A 15,166-nucleotide genomic window follows, 5' to 3' on the forward strand; every position below is an offset into this window, starting at 1 on the left:
CATAGAAAATTAAGACATTGAGAAAATGAAAATCGATCCTTTATAAATACTAACCTTAATCCAAAAAGTGTTGCATATTTGGTCAGACAAAAAGCATAGTCACTTTTTTGTAAAGATATGGACTACAAAATATACTTTAAAAACATGCTAGCTACTCTGAGAACTGGTTTAGATATGTTATCAAGCAGCAGCTTTTTATACAATAGAGAATAACATAGTGCTGGTTTGGGAAATATTCTACATTCAGAAAATGCTGTATTCCTACAAGGAGCATGGAAGTGATACATATTTACATGGATACAAATAAAGCAAGTGCAAAAACCATGACTCTTCTACATTCTTTCTACCATAAAAACACATACATGAGACACTTTCACTCCATTGTTGTTGCTCAGATCTTACATTCTGCTCATTCTCATGGAGAAAAACAAAAACAGGACTTCATATTTCATTGCAAGTATCTTCACAAGCAATTCCCCTCCTGGCAAACTCGACTTCCAACACTCATAACTGACAAAAAAAAAAATCTTCCTGATGTCTGTCCACTCCCAGTCCACTCTCAGACTGTTTACATATCATGAATGATGATTTTTATTCTACGTATATTTGATGCAGAAGTTTATAGAAGCTCATCCTGTATTCGCAGCCAAAGCTTGGATGGAAAAATGAAAGTAAAAAAAAAAAAACACACGCACACACACACACAAAAAGAGATGAACTTTTGAGTTCCAACGAGCCCCATGTACTTTGCATGGTGTAACTTTGATGGAAAACGCATTAGAGTTGTTCACCCTGTAGACAAGATATTTGTAGGCCTTTGGTACAATGGCAGGAAGGCACTGTGGTGAAACATTCAGATAACTGAGGAAAGACAGAATTTCCTCATGTGCAAATATGGCTATCTTCCAGATAAAGTGAGAACAAATTACTCACAAAATGGTATTAACTCTTCCAAGGTTAAGCTCATGTTTCTACAGAAAGAGAGCAAGTTGTATTAAGTAACAAAAATATTAATACTGAAAAAACACTGCTCAGCAAGAACAGGAAATAATTTAGTACTGTATATTTTGAAGTTCCTCAGCCAAGCTATATAATTTTAATGTATCAGTTTTCATTTTAAAAAGAGACAACAACGCATAACACTGTCTGAGGATGCTCCTTTTCTCCAGAAATAAATACAAAGTTGGTTAAAGCTGTATTATTTAACTATTGGTTGCACATAAAAGTAGATAGGGCAGCACAGCCTGACCTCATGTAGCTGTAAATAAAACCACTAAAATGTAGTCTATAGTATGTACATGGTATGAACCCTCAGTCCTGGCTCCATGTGCTGCTCACACGGGGCTGGAGCCAGGACAGGATCGTGACCCAGCATTGTAATGGGGTTGTGTGTGTTCATATAAAATCATATTTATACAATGTACCCAGATAGACGAGGGAATCAAGGAATGGTCTGGGTTGGAAGGGACCTTAAAGCTCATCCAGTCCCACTCCCTGCCATGGGCAGGGACACCTTCCACTAGCCCAGGTTGCTCCAAGCCCCATCCAACCTGACCTTGGACACTTCCAGGGATGGGGCAGCCACAGCTTCTCTGGGCAACCTGTGCCAGGGCCTCCCCACCCTCACAGCCAAGAATTTCTTCCTAATATCCAACCTAAAACTACTCTGTCAGTTTGAAGCCATTCCCCCTTGCCCTGTCACTTCAGGCCCTTGTAAATAGCCCCTGTCTATGTGGGTATATTATATAAACTACATGTATACGCACCTGCACAAACACACAAACAGATTAATATCTATGCATTAAAAATGAGGAAGGAATATAGCTAATGCAAGAGCAACAAAAGCAGCTGTAGCACATTTTAAAAAAAAAAAAAAACCAAACTCCAAACACTCTCTCCTCAAAAACAAAGTGCCTGAAGGAACATATAAGCACAGTGGAAATGTACGTTTTGGTTACAGAGCCCAGGTGTCCTGGGTGTATCCTGAACAGGAGTTCATGGAGCACTGCAGGGGCTCAGGGGTTTGCCTACCTGGGGCCCTCTGACCACTGAAAAGCCTTTGCTAAGAGTCCACAACCTATTTTGCATGGCCAAATGTTGCAGCTTTCAGCTATTCTTTCCTTTTGTGATGTATTAAAAGGACATTTCAGCATCTACTATATGTAAGGCAGAACTTAACCCTTGACTTTCCTGTTTGCTCATATCCAGCACTAGATTTTCCTTTTTTCCCTTCTTTTCTTGACTGATATTACTGTAAAAATAAATATGCAAAAAATTATACTCCTAAATTGATGAGCAGTTGCTACAATCACCAAATATACTTACAGACAGCATCAGCACACCTACAGATCTTAAAAGACCTTTATATTCTTGAGATTCTATTTAAAATCCAGCAAAGGAAAAGGTTCTGTCAGTTCTTTGGGATCTTCTGGTTTTCTGTGAGTGGGTTTTTGGTTTATTTGCTTGTTTAATTGTTTTTAAATTTCTCCTATACTTTACAGGTTGGACCAGGGAAAGATATGTTAATACTTCCAAGTGTGAAACTGGGAGACACATTTGGTCTGTTCTTTTACTCAGCTGCAGCAAAAAACTCCTGACAGGGAACTTTTGGTCTTTAGAATATGTCCATCAGACTGCATTAAAAATCCACTATGTCTGTCAGATTCTGGCACACTGACAGTCTTAAAACAATCCAAAATAGCTTATTTGAGGCATGTGAGCCAGTCAAAGTGCTCTGTGAGCGCTGTTTAACAGTAATTCCCCTGTGCTGGAGTCCTTTCAGCTGGTCTGGGCCTCAGTTTTGGTTCTATAAAAGTCAGCAGTAAAAAAAGAGGCCATTTTCACCTCTGCAGGTACAGGCTGAGGCTGGGCCATCTCACCAGTCATGCTGCTGCAACGTGTGGAGCTCACAACATGAGCACCAGAACTGAGGCAGCCAGGGAGTTTTTGGTGTTGCTGAAATGGGACACGGGGGACTCATTCTGGGACAAAAGATTTGAATCTCACCAAGTGGAAACAGAAGCCAAGTCCCCAAGGTGTGTTATTAACGCCAGGTTTTGATGTGCAGGGCTCTGCTTGGGTTCTGGAGCCAGGCTGGGCTGAATCCAGAGTTTAGAGCTGCTCTTGTGAAATTCAGATTTCTGTTTCAGATCCAGACCTGTTGAGACCCACGTCAGGTGTTCTGGAGAGTCCAAATCTGCCTCCCACTCTAAACCCCAAGACCTTGCAGAGTTTAAGCACCAGCTTTTAGTGGTAGAAAATACAAACTCAATACTCACAAAGAGATTTTGGTTGGACTGAGCACAAACTCTGCAGGGATTGTGCAAGATCTGTCTTGAGCCATTGGGGAACCAACTTTGGGGCTGCTCTGCTGCATTCCCATAACGTAATTCCTGCTGTGAGCACGTGGACACGCTGGTATTCAGCAAAGTTTACCGGGAAACAACCGAAAACAGGATTAATTTCACTGCGCTTTTTAGAACAGAGAGCAGGCTCCACACTCCTAAAGGTATCAGCGTTCCTCATTTTTAAAACCTATTTCCTAAAATATTATGGCTGTTTTTTACTGCACATGGATTATCCACTCAGGATGTCCTTTTATCCCCCTGTGGAGGCACTGACACTCCAAAGTGTTCTGACTTGTAGATGTACAACTGCAGGTGGCAGCGGTTACCTGGTATTGTGATAAGCAGTGTCAGCACAATCTATTCTAACACATGAAGCAAAACACAACAAAATACTAACTCACGTGGAAATGTAACTTTTCCAGAGATTGCTGGTAGCTTTGCAAAGCTAAAGAGACAAGGTGAATATAAGTAAGTGTATATTTTTTATGGAATGTATGGCTTCTGTAGGATGCAATTATTTTCCTCTGCAGCTTGGGGTGATTAAATGTTCCAGCTGCTAAATGAGACAATGAGACAAGTTACAGGCCAATAGCGGGTTCTACATGAAAAGAAACAGCAACAGTTTGTTAGAGAAAAAATATCTAAGTTGTGTTCATACACTGCCTAAATATTGATAAGTATCAGTCATAAAATCTTTGGATTTACTGTGACTCCTAGATATTAATCTCTATTTTATCTGCCTTTATTTTACCTCGGGACAGGTGTTGCAACTGCTGAATTGTTCTTCTTCACTGGTTCTCAGTGAGAATCCCTCTCCTTCAAATTCCTATCCAGTCTGACATGAAAAATGAAGAAAACTCCTGGATTCAGCTGACATTTACTGTTTGAAATACCAATCACAGTGCTCAGAGTCAGAAAAAAATGGCTTTTGATCCCAGGTTGGATAAAGGCCGAGTAAGCTCGGGTTGCCTCAGTTTCCTACAATAATAGAATTTCTCAGAAGGGCTTTGAGACCTGGAGGGCAAGTCCTTGCTAGTGACCTGCAAATCATGTTATTCTTTAATGGAATATATTACTCTTTCTTCCCCCATTTCCCACCCCACCCAAATAAGCTCTAATGCACGACCTCCCTTGCTTTGTGTGGTTCAGGAGTGACAGATCACTTCTCCCTCAGCACTAAGATAGATCAATACATAGATATTTTGCAGCAGGCTTGAAGTGTTTCCTCAGACAGATGCTCTGTTACATGAGAACAATACAATCTTTGGAGGAAAGGAAGGGTGTCCTTCTCGGTGTTTACAGAGAGAGGTGGCAAGTTGCTTAGTCAAGGCTGTCACTTGATGCCAATACATTGTTCCTTGCATTGAGATGAACTGTAAAGGAAGCTGGAGGTTGCAGGGGCACTGGAAGGACCTAAGAGGTCAGTTATGGAAGGATTCGGTAAAAGTTGTCTCACAAATCTCTTCTTCTATGTCTGACTTCTGGCAGGGAGTCCAGAAAATTCCTTCCTGATAATTTCGTTAACTGTGAAATAAAAGAGAGAGGAGGAAATGTTAAAGCACTTTCAAACCCACAACAAGTGGAAAGTAAAAGCAATCCTTGGGCAGTTTGCTGTCAAGCTGAAAACATCCCCTCCATTCATAACATAATTTTATTAAAGCCTAAAACTTTTAGTCCTATTTACCCAGACTACACATTTTTGGAAGGCAAGGGGAAAGGAGTAGAGAGAGGGGGTTTACACTGTGTTCAGCTTCAAGTACCATAAAACACACCTGAGAGGCTGCACCAGGAAGCCAGTACCTGTCACATCCCACACACACAACACTTGCCCTCTGGCACAGACACTGCCCTTACCCGAGGGAAAAAAGAAAAATCTCAAAGTCTCTAAGCATTTTAACACATTCACTAGGCTGAAATAAGATTATTTTGAAGAGAAAAAAGGCCAAGTTTGGAGGAAACACAGTGAACAGTGAAGAAAACACAGAGACTGCAATTCAGGTAAGAAAGTGTAGTTTGTGTTTGGGTGGTTCTTGTTTGCTTTTCTTTTTCTTTTTTAATTGATAATCTCACTCTAAGCTCTCTTTGCTCTACATTTTTATTATAGTTTGTCTGTAGACTGTAGCATGAGCAACTTCCATGCACCACCAGGACACTGTGAGAGGCTGGGACAGGCTTGTTAATAAAACTCAAGAAAAGACATTGAAGAACTTTGTTCTCTGTTTAAAAAGTCAGACCAGTAGTATGTGTTATATACAACAACCAATCTCTCCATTAACTTTCTCTCTTACTTGCCTAAAGCACACTTTGGTACCTCCTGGAACAACAATTCTCTCTCTAGAATTTAAGTGCTCTCCAGAACTTAAATGCAGAAAGTTCCCATCTCTCCATGCTCACAAATCCCACCATCAACAGCCAACAGTTTAGTTCTTTCTAATTCCAGCTGGGAAGTGCCTGATTTCAGCCTGATTGGTGCCTTTTGGAGATGACATGGGCAAAAAAGCCTTGCTGACAGAACTCCTGTCCTCCTGCTGCCCAACATTCTACCTGCCACCATCACCTGCTGGCTTCTACCAGCCCCTGGGGTGAATTCTTGCAAATCAAGCCCTTGCAAATCTGTGGGGATCTGGTGTGGTGCTGCTCTGCAGTGCAAGTGAGCAACCAGAGGGAGGTGAGGTTGGTCCACTTTGAGGTCAAAACCTCCTCCAGCTCAGTCAGAGCTTCCTGTTTGCTCTACCCAGGAAATGAGAGGAGCAGGTCTTCAATGGAAATTTTTCACAGCCTCAGCTAAAAATAGCAGTGAGGTAAAAGAAATGGGCACCCACTCTTACAGGGTCATTTCCTTTCTAAAAACAAGTGGGCTGAGGCTGGAGGCTGATTTATTTATCGACACGTTTGTTTGAGCAGCCAGTGTACCAAAAATACCATATATGAATTTCCTTTTATTTAATACAATAATGGAAATATCAGAGCCAACAATCATATCTAGGAAGGGTTAAATACAAGAGAAACATGAGCAGATAATTGAGTTTACTAAACCTACAGGCTTTTGAGGGGTCCAGATTTGGTTCTGTTTCCCTGACTGGACGGTGTGGGCAAATGCTGACTCAGCCTGCAAACTTCACTTTCCCTCCTGCGTGCTGAACAGAAGGTCAGCAGTGGGTTCTGTGGGCTGAGGTTATAGGGGGACTGCACTCTGAGTAGAACTAAAAGGTTGCAGGGAACAGTATGAAACAAGAACCCCACGGAGTGGCTGCAGGACTGAGATTGCTCCCTGCGAGCTCGTACAGGTGGCAAGGTGGATTTCTGTTGGAGACACCTGAATGACAAGAGCTCCCTGTGATCACCTGGCCTGAAGGTCCTGTCGTCACCCTGAATTTCACCTAAACCCAAGTGGAGAGGGGAGTGTCAGGTGCAGTTTAAGCTGGACAACAGTAGTCTGGGAGCTCTGAGTGAAAGGTGTAAGTCAGTGCTTGTTCCTGCACTAAAAGTCCTGATCTACAACCAGAGTCCCTAAATCTAATGAATATATAAATTTAACAGGAATGTATCCCAAGGCAAGTATCTCTCTCCCAGCTTGGAGTCACCTCCAGACCAAGCCTAGTGAAATCACACATCTTTGTGATTTGGGAGCACATGGATCCAGATCCAGGCATAATCCAATAGATCTGGGTTTCAACAGAACAAAATCAGCAAACTGAGACCTATCTAAACCTCAGAGGAAGCCGAGATCATGTGCTGAACTTGCTCTTCTGAACTCCCATCTATCTTTTTTTAGTAGCATGGTTAAAATGTAGCTCGAGTATCAGTTCTCATTATTTGCTCATTTCTAGCTGAGAGGAAATGGAGATGATGTGATTAATAAATAAAATATTGTTGTTTAAGGTGCCTGGAGTGTGGCTGCTCTGGAGCTATTGATATGTTTAATGATTAAATGGGGTCACAAGGACATATGTTAAGATAACAAAAGATTAAATCATAAAAAGGGATATTGAAATTACAGTTGACATCAGCCATGCAGACCAAGGTTGGCCCTGAATCCCTTCAGCATATCCTCTGTTACACTACTGTTGTACAAGCACAACAACAGCCCTGGTGCTTGGAAACCCCATCAGACACTGCAGAGGCTGCTGGAATCATGGGAGGATGTCTGTGATCCCCTAATTGCTCAGCTTGGATGGGGCAGAGTCAGTCTTTTAGGCTCCAGGCCTCAAAGACATTTAAGCCTCTAATTCACATCCTCTCAGATAGAAATCTGGAGCGTGTTCACTCGCAGGATGACAGTGGGTTGTATTAAATACCAAGCTCCACCGGGTAGTCCAGAGACAGAAAACAGCCCCCAGTTCAGCTGGCAGGGAGTCAGGCTCCCTGGAATTGATTCTGTACATGGAACTGAATCTATACATGTAATTGATTCTATACATGCAGTCGATTGTATACGTGCACACCCCCCTCTGCCTGTGTGCACACACAGCCACACATCCAAGTGACAGCTCCACCAGTGTTGTCCCATGGATCTGTCTGGAATAACACCAACGAAGTTGATGTTGTCACAGTACTACACCCATGGCAGTGATGCACTTGGAATATATTTTGAATATATAAACAAGTAAAAACTTGAATTTTCTTGTTAGCACTTTCACCTGATAACATGTTAATCATTTTTATAAGGCACTTTAGTTGTCTCATTTATTGTATTGCAACAATTACAGCTGCTTGTTTCTCATGTAAAATGAAAAAAAGCACCAGAAGGAATGTGCAGTAGGGTGTCTGTAACCTCTTTACTTTGGGGATCAAGAGCAAAGGGCTCATGAGAGGGGGCAAAGCTCAGCCCCAGTGGGCTCCTCCCTGCAACGGGCAGGAATCCTGCAATATTCCTGCAATAGTCCATGTCTGCTCCACTGACCCATCCAAGAAGTGTTTTGACATGCAAAGCAAACACAAGGCACATGGGGAGGAACTAATGGAATAACAGGGGCTGGGGAGGAAAGCTGAACCCTGGATTTGTAGTGTGCCCCCAAAACGTGACCAGGCAAACCACAGTCCTACTGTGGGTCCAGCTGCTGCCTGGGAAGGACAGGATGCTCTAGCCCAGCATGCACAGCCCCATCTCTCCTTCCCTGCCCACCAGGCCCCAGCTACTTCAGGACAGCTCTGTGGTTCACAAGTGGGGAAGAAAAAGAATGAAAAAAAATAAATTAAATAAGATTTAAAACCCTTTAAGCCAAATAAAAAGGGGCATGACTTTTTAATTGAAAAAAATAAATAAATAAAGGTTAAGAGAAACACACAGCTGGAGAAAAGGCAGAAAAATACCAATTACCTTTCTTTTTGATTGCTTGGATCAAAGATCACAGTCATTCTTTTTCATATAATGTTTTGTATCCAGCTAAGGTGTGTATCTATCAGCTCTGAAAAAGATTTGCAAAACCATTTTTGAGAAAAAAAGGTAACTTTTGACCTATGTTGCACGGTCAAATGTTACAGCTTTCAGCTACCCTTTCATTTTGTGGTTTATTTTATTAAAAGGACATTTCAGCACACACAATACATAAGGCAGAACTGAACCGCTGACCTTTCTGTTTGCTCAGATCCAGCACTGGATTTTACTTTTTTCCCCCTCTTTTCTCGACTGGTATTATCTAAAAATGAATATGCCAAAAATTACAACTCCTAAATTGATGACAAAACATGTGAAATGCTGATAATTTGATCTGAGACTTCAGAGGCACAGGAGGTCCCTGCGACTGGTACGTCAGGTCAAAGACTAGTCACTGCCTTTTGCAAAAGTCAGGTCTGTTATCACCTCAGTGGCCCAAGTAAGATACAATACATTTATGCCAGATCAAAAGTCTGTCCCTTTTAATTAAGAGATCTAACCACAGTGGCTGTGTAAATTAGACTTTGCCTTAATTTTACAGAACAGGAAAGATGCGCAAAGAAATCATGAAAGTTACAGTCTTTGCTTCAAACACAAATAAGGCGATTTTTTTTCCTCATAAAAAAAAAGATATTCTGCTTCATTTTTTCCTGTCTAATCTCTTTAAATTTCGTTTGAAATCACCGTGAAAGCATTTGGCACTTCTGCAAAACCACGTGGAAATTTAAAAAAGAATCGCAATTTTAAGGAGGAAAAACTGCTTCTTAAAAACGAAGTTTTGAGTGCAAGATTCAGAAGCGTCTCTGCTGCTGGATTTCAGGTGACTATATATAGAAAAGAAATATTTTACTTGGCTCCCAAGGATTGTGCAGCCACGTATCATAGACTGGAACCTACCACTCAGTACACAGCCTATTTTATACTCTGCATCCTGGAAAATCAGCTTTTGCACATGTGAGCACAGCAACTCATTGACTGGTAAATACAAACTTTGGTGGATAAGGCACAAGGAGCCCAAACCCAAAAAACTGTGCTGGGGAAAAAATACTGGGGGTGTGGGGTTGTTTTATAAATTAACAGCAATAAAAAGGCTTTTTTTCCTGGAAATTTGGGACATGTAACTGCTAAGATGTTCTTGGCCATAAAGCTTTATTTAATTATACATCAAGAAAAGGGTTTACTCCTTACTGAAATAATGCCAACAGATACACCCTGCAACTTTTCTTCCCTGTCCTGCTTGTAATCTATGGAGTCTGTGTATAAACTTCTTCCACACCATCCAGCCCAACAGCAATCAGGTCATCTCCATTAATTAAGCAAACTCTTGGAAGTTACTGATCTCAAACTAAGTGGCAATTCAAGTCCCAGGATCCATTTTTGCTACAGTAGTTTCAATAGACTCAAAACCCCTTGACATTATTCTGTGAATTTAACAACATAACCCAGATATCTGATGCAAAACAGAATCTAAATAAAAATGCATATTTTTGGCTAAAGGCTGTCCCAACTGATATCCATATCTAAACACCTCAGGATTCACAGGATCTGGATTTCACTCAGGACATTTAAATATCCTTCCCCTATATCTCAGTACATTCCCAGAGTGAGGCACAAAAATAAAATGACCAGTACCTATGGTACTATACTACCCAAAATGTTTAACAGGAAGCTGGGTGTGCCTGTAAGAAAAGAGCAGAAAATAAAGATAGCATTTCTGCTAAAAGAAAAAAAAATTCAATGCCCTAAACGCACTAGAGATCAAAATCATCACAGAGGAAGTACCTGAAACACAAATCTCTCTGCGACACCACCTCAGAAATGTTAAGGATTTTCTCAGTACTTTCATTATTGTCAGAGCACTTCCAGAAAAAAGATCAACAGCCACTACAAAACAACTGCCTTAAAAATGTCAGGAAAAAGTGGTCAGTGGGACTCCAGAGCTTGAACCTCTGTTCTGTGATCATCCTGCCATATGGCTCTGGCCGAGTCCAAAGCATCCCTGAAGGACCAGATTTATTAAAGATCTGTCTTGTTCTGAAAAACTCAGAAAGTCTGTGAAGGTCACACTCATGGAATTTAAATAATCCTTGCTGAGCTAACAGAAACCAGCCTGACGTGACGCTGACCTGCACAGAATGACCTATACTCTGTAGTATATCCACTGTACTATGTGTGGATGTAGGAGAGAGCAGTCATTTTCAAGAGTCTCTACAGGAATGTTTTCAAGTCCTTAGGTAGGACTCCAGATCCTTTAGATCTCAAAGTACCACAGTCATGAGGTGCTGAGCTCACTCAGGCACTCTGAAAATCCCAACAGACAATGATTTAATTTACTAATCTAAGACGTTTAAATCTATAAATGTCAGTGAACACTGGAGTGCTAAACACCTCTAAAAATCAGGCCCTAAGTATTTCCATTAGGAAGTTAAATGAACAAAGGTGACAGAGAGAACTTTGAAGACAGTGACCAGTTCTGACTTTGCTGTACAGCACCTAAAGTGAGGAGGCTACAGAGCATCCTCAGCCTGGGGATGCCTCGACCTACAAGACACTGGGGTACCACTGGTGAGAAGCTGCTACTGACTGCTGAAGGCTTGGACTGGTATCCCCACACAGCTGGTAGCCTTAATAATTTCTTTTTAGACAAACGACCCTTTGTTTTTGCTTATTCGTGCATTACCCTCAGACGGAAGTTCCGTCTCCAGCCAAATTCTCCTCGGTGACACGAAGCAAAGTGACCCGTTATGAGGGAAGGAAAACAGAGCAGCTTGCAGCAGTGCACATGAGGTGCAGCCTGTGCAGCTCTGCCTGCTCTCCTGCCATGCCCAGACCTGCTGGGTGCCTCAACTACACTGCCAGGCTTCACTTCAGCTTGTTACTCGAATGGTTACAACCTTGTAAATCAGTAATAAGTTGCACCCAAACCTGCAAGTGATTAGTAAACAATCATTGCACTTCCATGGCCAGAGGACTTTCACAGTTAATCAGTTAAGAAAAGGATTGGGTGTTAACTGGTTGGGTAATTCCCTGGAAGACCAGTTTATTGAGACCCCGTAGTAAGACGGCTGAAATATGAGTGCAAACAATATACAGGAGAATGATATTGCTCAAAAATGACACGTTCTCCTGCAGAAACACGTGCCTAAGGTTGCCCTAAAGTGAGCTGAATGTAGGAATCCTAAGGTTGATAGGTGCCATTTGTGGTGCTTTTGGTTATTTAATCCACTTGATCCCCGTCTGAATCTATTGGAAATCAATGAGTTTTCGAGGCAACTTTTCCATGAATCAGGAAACTGGGCTTATGTGCAGGACACACACGCACACATGAGCTTTCTAATTCCAGGTTGTTGACTGGAACAGCAAGACAAAAAGCAATTTTTTGCTGTTTGCTTGATGGATTTCAGTATTTAGACATCATTTTTTTTTATCAGAAGATCCTAAGACAGGTGCAACCTCTGCCTATGCATCAGCTGGAGGGAGAACCAGCATCAGCTGAGAATCTGGAAAGGGCACCTTCAGGAACAATTTCATGCCCTTTCCCTCCTGCCCCATCAGCCTTCAGCACATCCCTGTGGGCAGCCCTTGGAGCTCATCCACAGTCAGACTCCTGACCTTCATTTAGAGGGGTTGCATCTCAGGTACTTAGAGTAGAATGGGAAGAAGCATCACATCAAACTGGGGTGTTCCTTTAAATCTCCCTCTCCAAACCCTTTTTGTGCCCAGTCCAAGCACTGCAGATACTGAAACCAAACCCAAGGGATGGTGTTCAGGGTGGCCTCTGGTGCCAGGTGCTGCCCATCTCCTTCCTGGGTTACCTGACAAGGGACTGGCTCTGAATATCCCTTCCGGGAGCTATATGAATATGGAACAAAAGCTCTTGTGTTATTGTTTGCTAAGATGATGATAAATATCCTGTTTATTTATCAGATAAACCCTTTAGGTCTGTTTAGTCACTACACAGGAGGCATAAAGGGACTGCAACAAGCTCAGTTGGCTTTGTGCAGTTCCTCTAATGAGTGTCAGCAGCTGCTTTGGGAAGAGTACCTTGAAAGTGGAAAACTAGCTCAGCCTGGGTGTGATGAGGAACTCCAGGCCACCGTGGATTTGGTTTGTAGTAGCTTTCCATAACAAAGTCTTTTTTTAACTGACTTTCTTTCTGCTCACATATATTTAGATATGACTTTCATTCTGCAGCTCTCCGATGCCAGAGAGTTTTGGCTGCAATTGCAAGGGAAGGGACACGTGTTTGAGTCATGGAGTTGGCTCTCTCTAGTTGATAGTTAGTGAGTTACTGAGAAAAGATGAAGTTTGTATTTAGTTTTAGTTTACATGCAACGAGACCAAGTAAAATATTCCGAGTAGAACGAGCGCATGATAAATAAATACAAAAAAAACTTATACCAGAAGGGGATGGAGTTCATTTTATAGACCACATTAGTTGGCTAAAGCAATACAGAAATATTAGGTTGATGGACTGAAGCTTAAGAAACACAAGGCAAGAGTGTTCATTTTGTCACTCCTAACTCTTGATTTAACTCTGTGGCAGCTGATGATGTTGCTGCAAAGCACAAGGGTGAACTCTGCTTGCATCTGGTTTTTTCGTGTGTGGTTTGGGCCTTATGAATTTGCTACAGAACTGCTGAGATAAGCAGTGCCATTTGGTAGGAAGATATATTTCTTCTACATTAAAATCAGCAAAACCAAAGGAGGTTGGTGACAATTTTCCCCTCCAATAGCTTGCACCTCATGGTTTAAAAGCTGATGAAGTTAAGTGTTAGACACCACAACTCCTCTAAAACAGTAACTGCCATCGGGGAAAACACATGAGCAATAGCACTATTTATTCACATGTCACTCTGCAGTTTCATCATTCTCCTGGACTTAACCTATTTACTGAGAGGCAGGATGAGTCATTCAGCAACATGATTCAAAAACAGAGAGAAAAAAGAGAATGGAAGGGAGAAAGCTATTTTTTACAGGAAATAATTGGGGGGTAGGACCAGAAGAACAGTTACAGCATGTTCAGGATCAGCTGAACACGCACAGGATAGGCAAAGCTGCTGCTTTTTTATTTCTGTCACAAAAGAACAACCAGAACTAATATTTAATTGAGAGGAAACAAACCATTTAACAAATATTTAATTAAGGGAAAACAAACCATATTACCCTTCCCTTTAGGCAGCTCCCTTGAGCACTAGTGCTTATGTCTATTAATTCACAAAACTATTCACTGGCTCTAATTCTCTGGCATCTTATCTTCTGCTGTGTGTTACTCTGCAAGCATCCCCACCGAAGGGCCTGTGGATTCTTGCAGAACCTGGGCCTCTCCAGCAAACCAGGTTTCCCTCCAAACATGTCTGAACTGAATTTTGAGCCCAGTTCTCAGGAGAAAACAGCCGGCAGAAAATCCCTGGCCCAAGGTAACAGGGAAGATGCACAAGTGGCTTACAAACAATTCTGCCAAATAAACTAAGCTCCCCTCTGGACCAGGCATGCAAATATCCTTCTGCCTCCAATTACTCTGCTTTAACAAACAACTTCACACCACAGAGTGTGCAGAAGGTATTGGTTTCTTATGTGTTTATTTTCACAACACTGGCCAGGGAAACACACAATATCACTTTTGCACTGAGATTATTTTTTATCACGACTCCATGTCCTTCAGCAAAGGAGTGTTTGGGGCAAGATTCTTCCCCCCTTTGCCTTAGACATGGCATGGGGAGGGCTGTTTGAGGAGCCCTGGGTTAGGAACTGCCTCCACAGGTCCTGGCAATGGGAATCCAGCACTTAACTTTGGGGCTACAGTTGCTGCTCCCCAGCCAGCTGGAAAGAATCCAGACTATTAAATATTTAAGTGGTTATTGACAGAGTGTTACAATTCACATCTAATAATGTCAAGGAGGTGCCACATACAAGATACTGTGTGTCTGCCCACATCCATCTGTTTGCTTTTATTTTGCACTTTGACTGTAAGTCCTTTGAGGGAGAAACTGCTTTTTATCCTTTAAAGTCAACACAGGATCTGCCACAATGGAGTTCTCATCTGTGCTGGGGCTTCTAACATAAAATAATTTAATAATAAAAATGTTATATAATACTATGGAGTATATGTATAAATCAGAGACCACGAGACAGAGCTAATTATAAGAGACCCCTATAACTAGAAAAAGGAGTGCAAAAGACTATGGGGAGCAGTTACTACAACTGGCTTTGCATCTCACCTCAAGAAGGCCAGGAACATCTGACAGTAAGTAGCTTGAGAGAACAAGAAAAATGTATATGCATCATCCAAAGACTTCAAACTTTCAATCTGTATCAATGGCATGAACAAGAAGACTTTCATTCTCGAGAAAAGAAAAAAGAAAAGAAAAGAAAAGAAAAGAAAAGAAAAGAAAAGAAAAGAAAAGAAAAGAAAAGAAAAGAAAAGAAAAGAAAAGAAAAG

The 15,166-nt window shown here is 41.6% G+C and overlaps 1 protein-coding gene across 1 annotated transcript in view; it reads right to left on the reverse strand.

Moving 5' to 3' along the window:
* Positions 1-3,801: 3,801 nt before the first annotated feature.
* NFATC2 (nuclear factor of activated T-cells 2) overlaps positions 3,802-15,166 on the reverse strand; it is an 84,831-nt gene continuing 73,466 nt past the window's right edge. Inside the window, exon 10 of the mRNA XM_017815355.1 lies at positions 3,802-4,871. Coding sequence (XP_017670844.1) covers positions 4,816-4,871 — 56 coding nt within the window. The 3' untranslated portion in view covers positions 3,802-4,815. The remainder of the gene's footprint in view (positions 4,872-15,166) is intronic.

Source organism: Lepidothrix coronata, unplaced genomic scaffold (genome assembly GCF_001604755.1).
Source record: "Lepidothrix coronata isolate B3197 unplaced genomic scaffold, Lepidothrix_coronata-1.0 Scaffold49, whole genome shotgun sequence".
Lineage (NCBI taxonomy): Eukaryota > Metazoa > Chordata > Aves > Passeriformes > Pipridae > Lepidothrix > Lepidothrix coronata.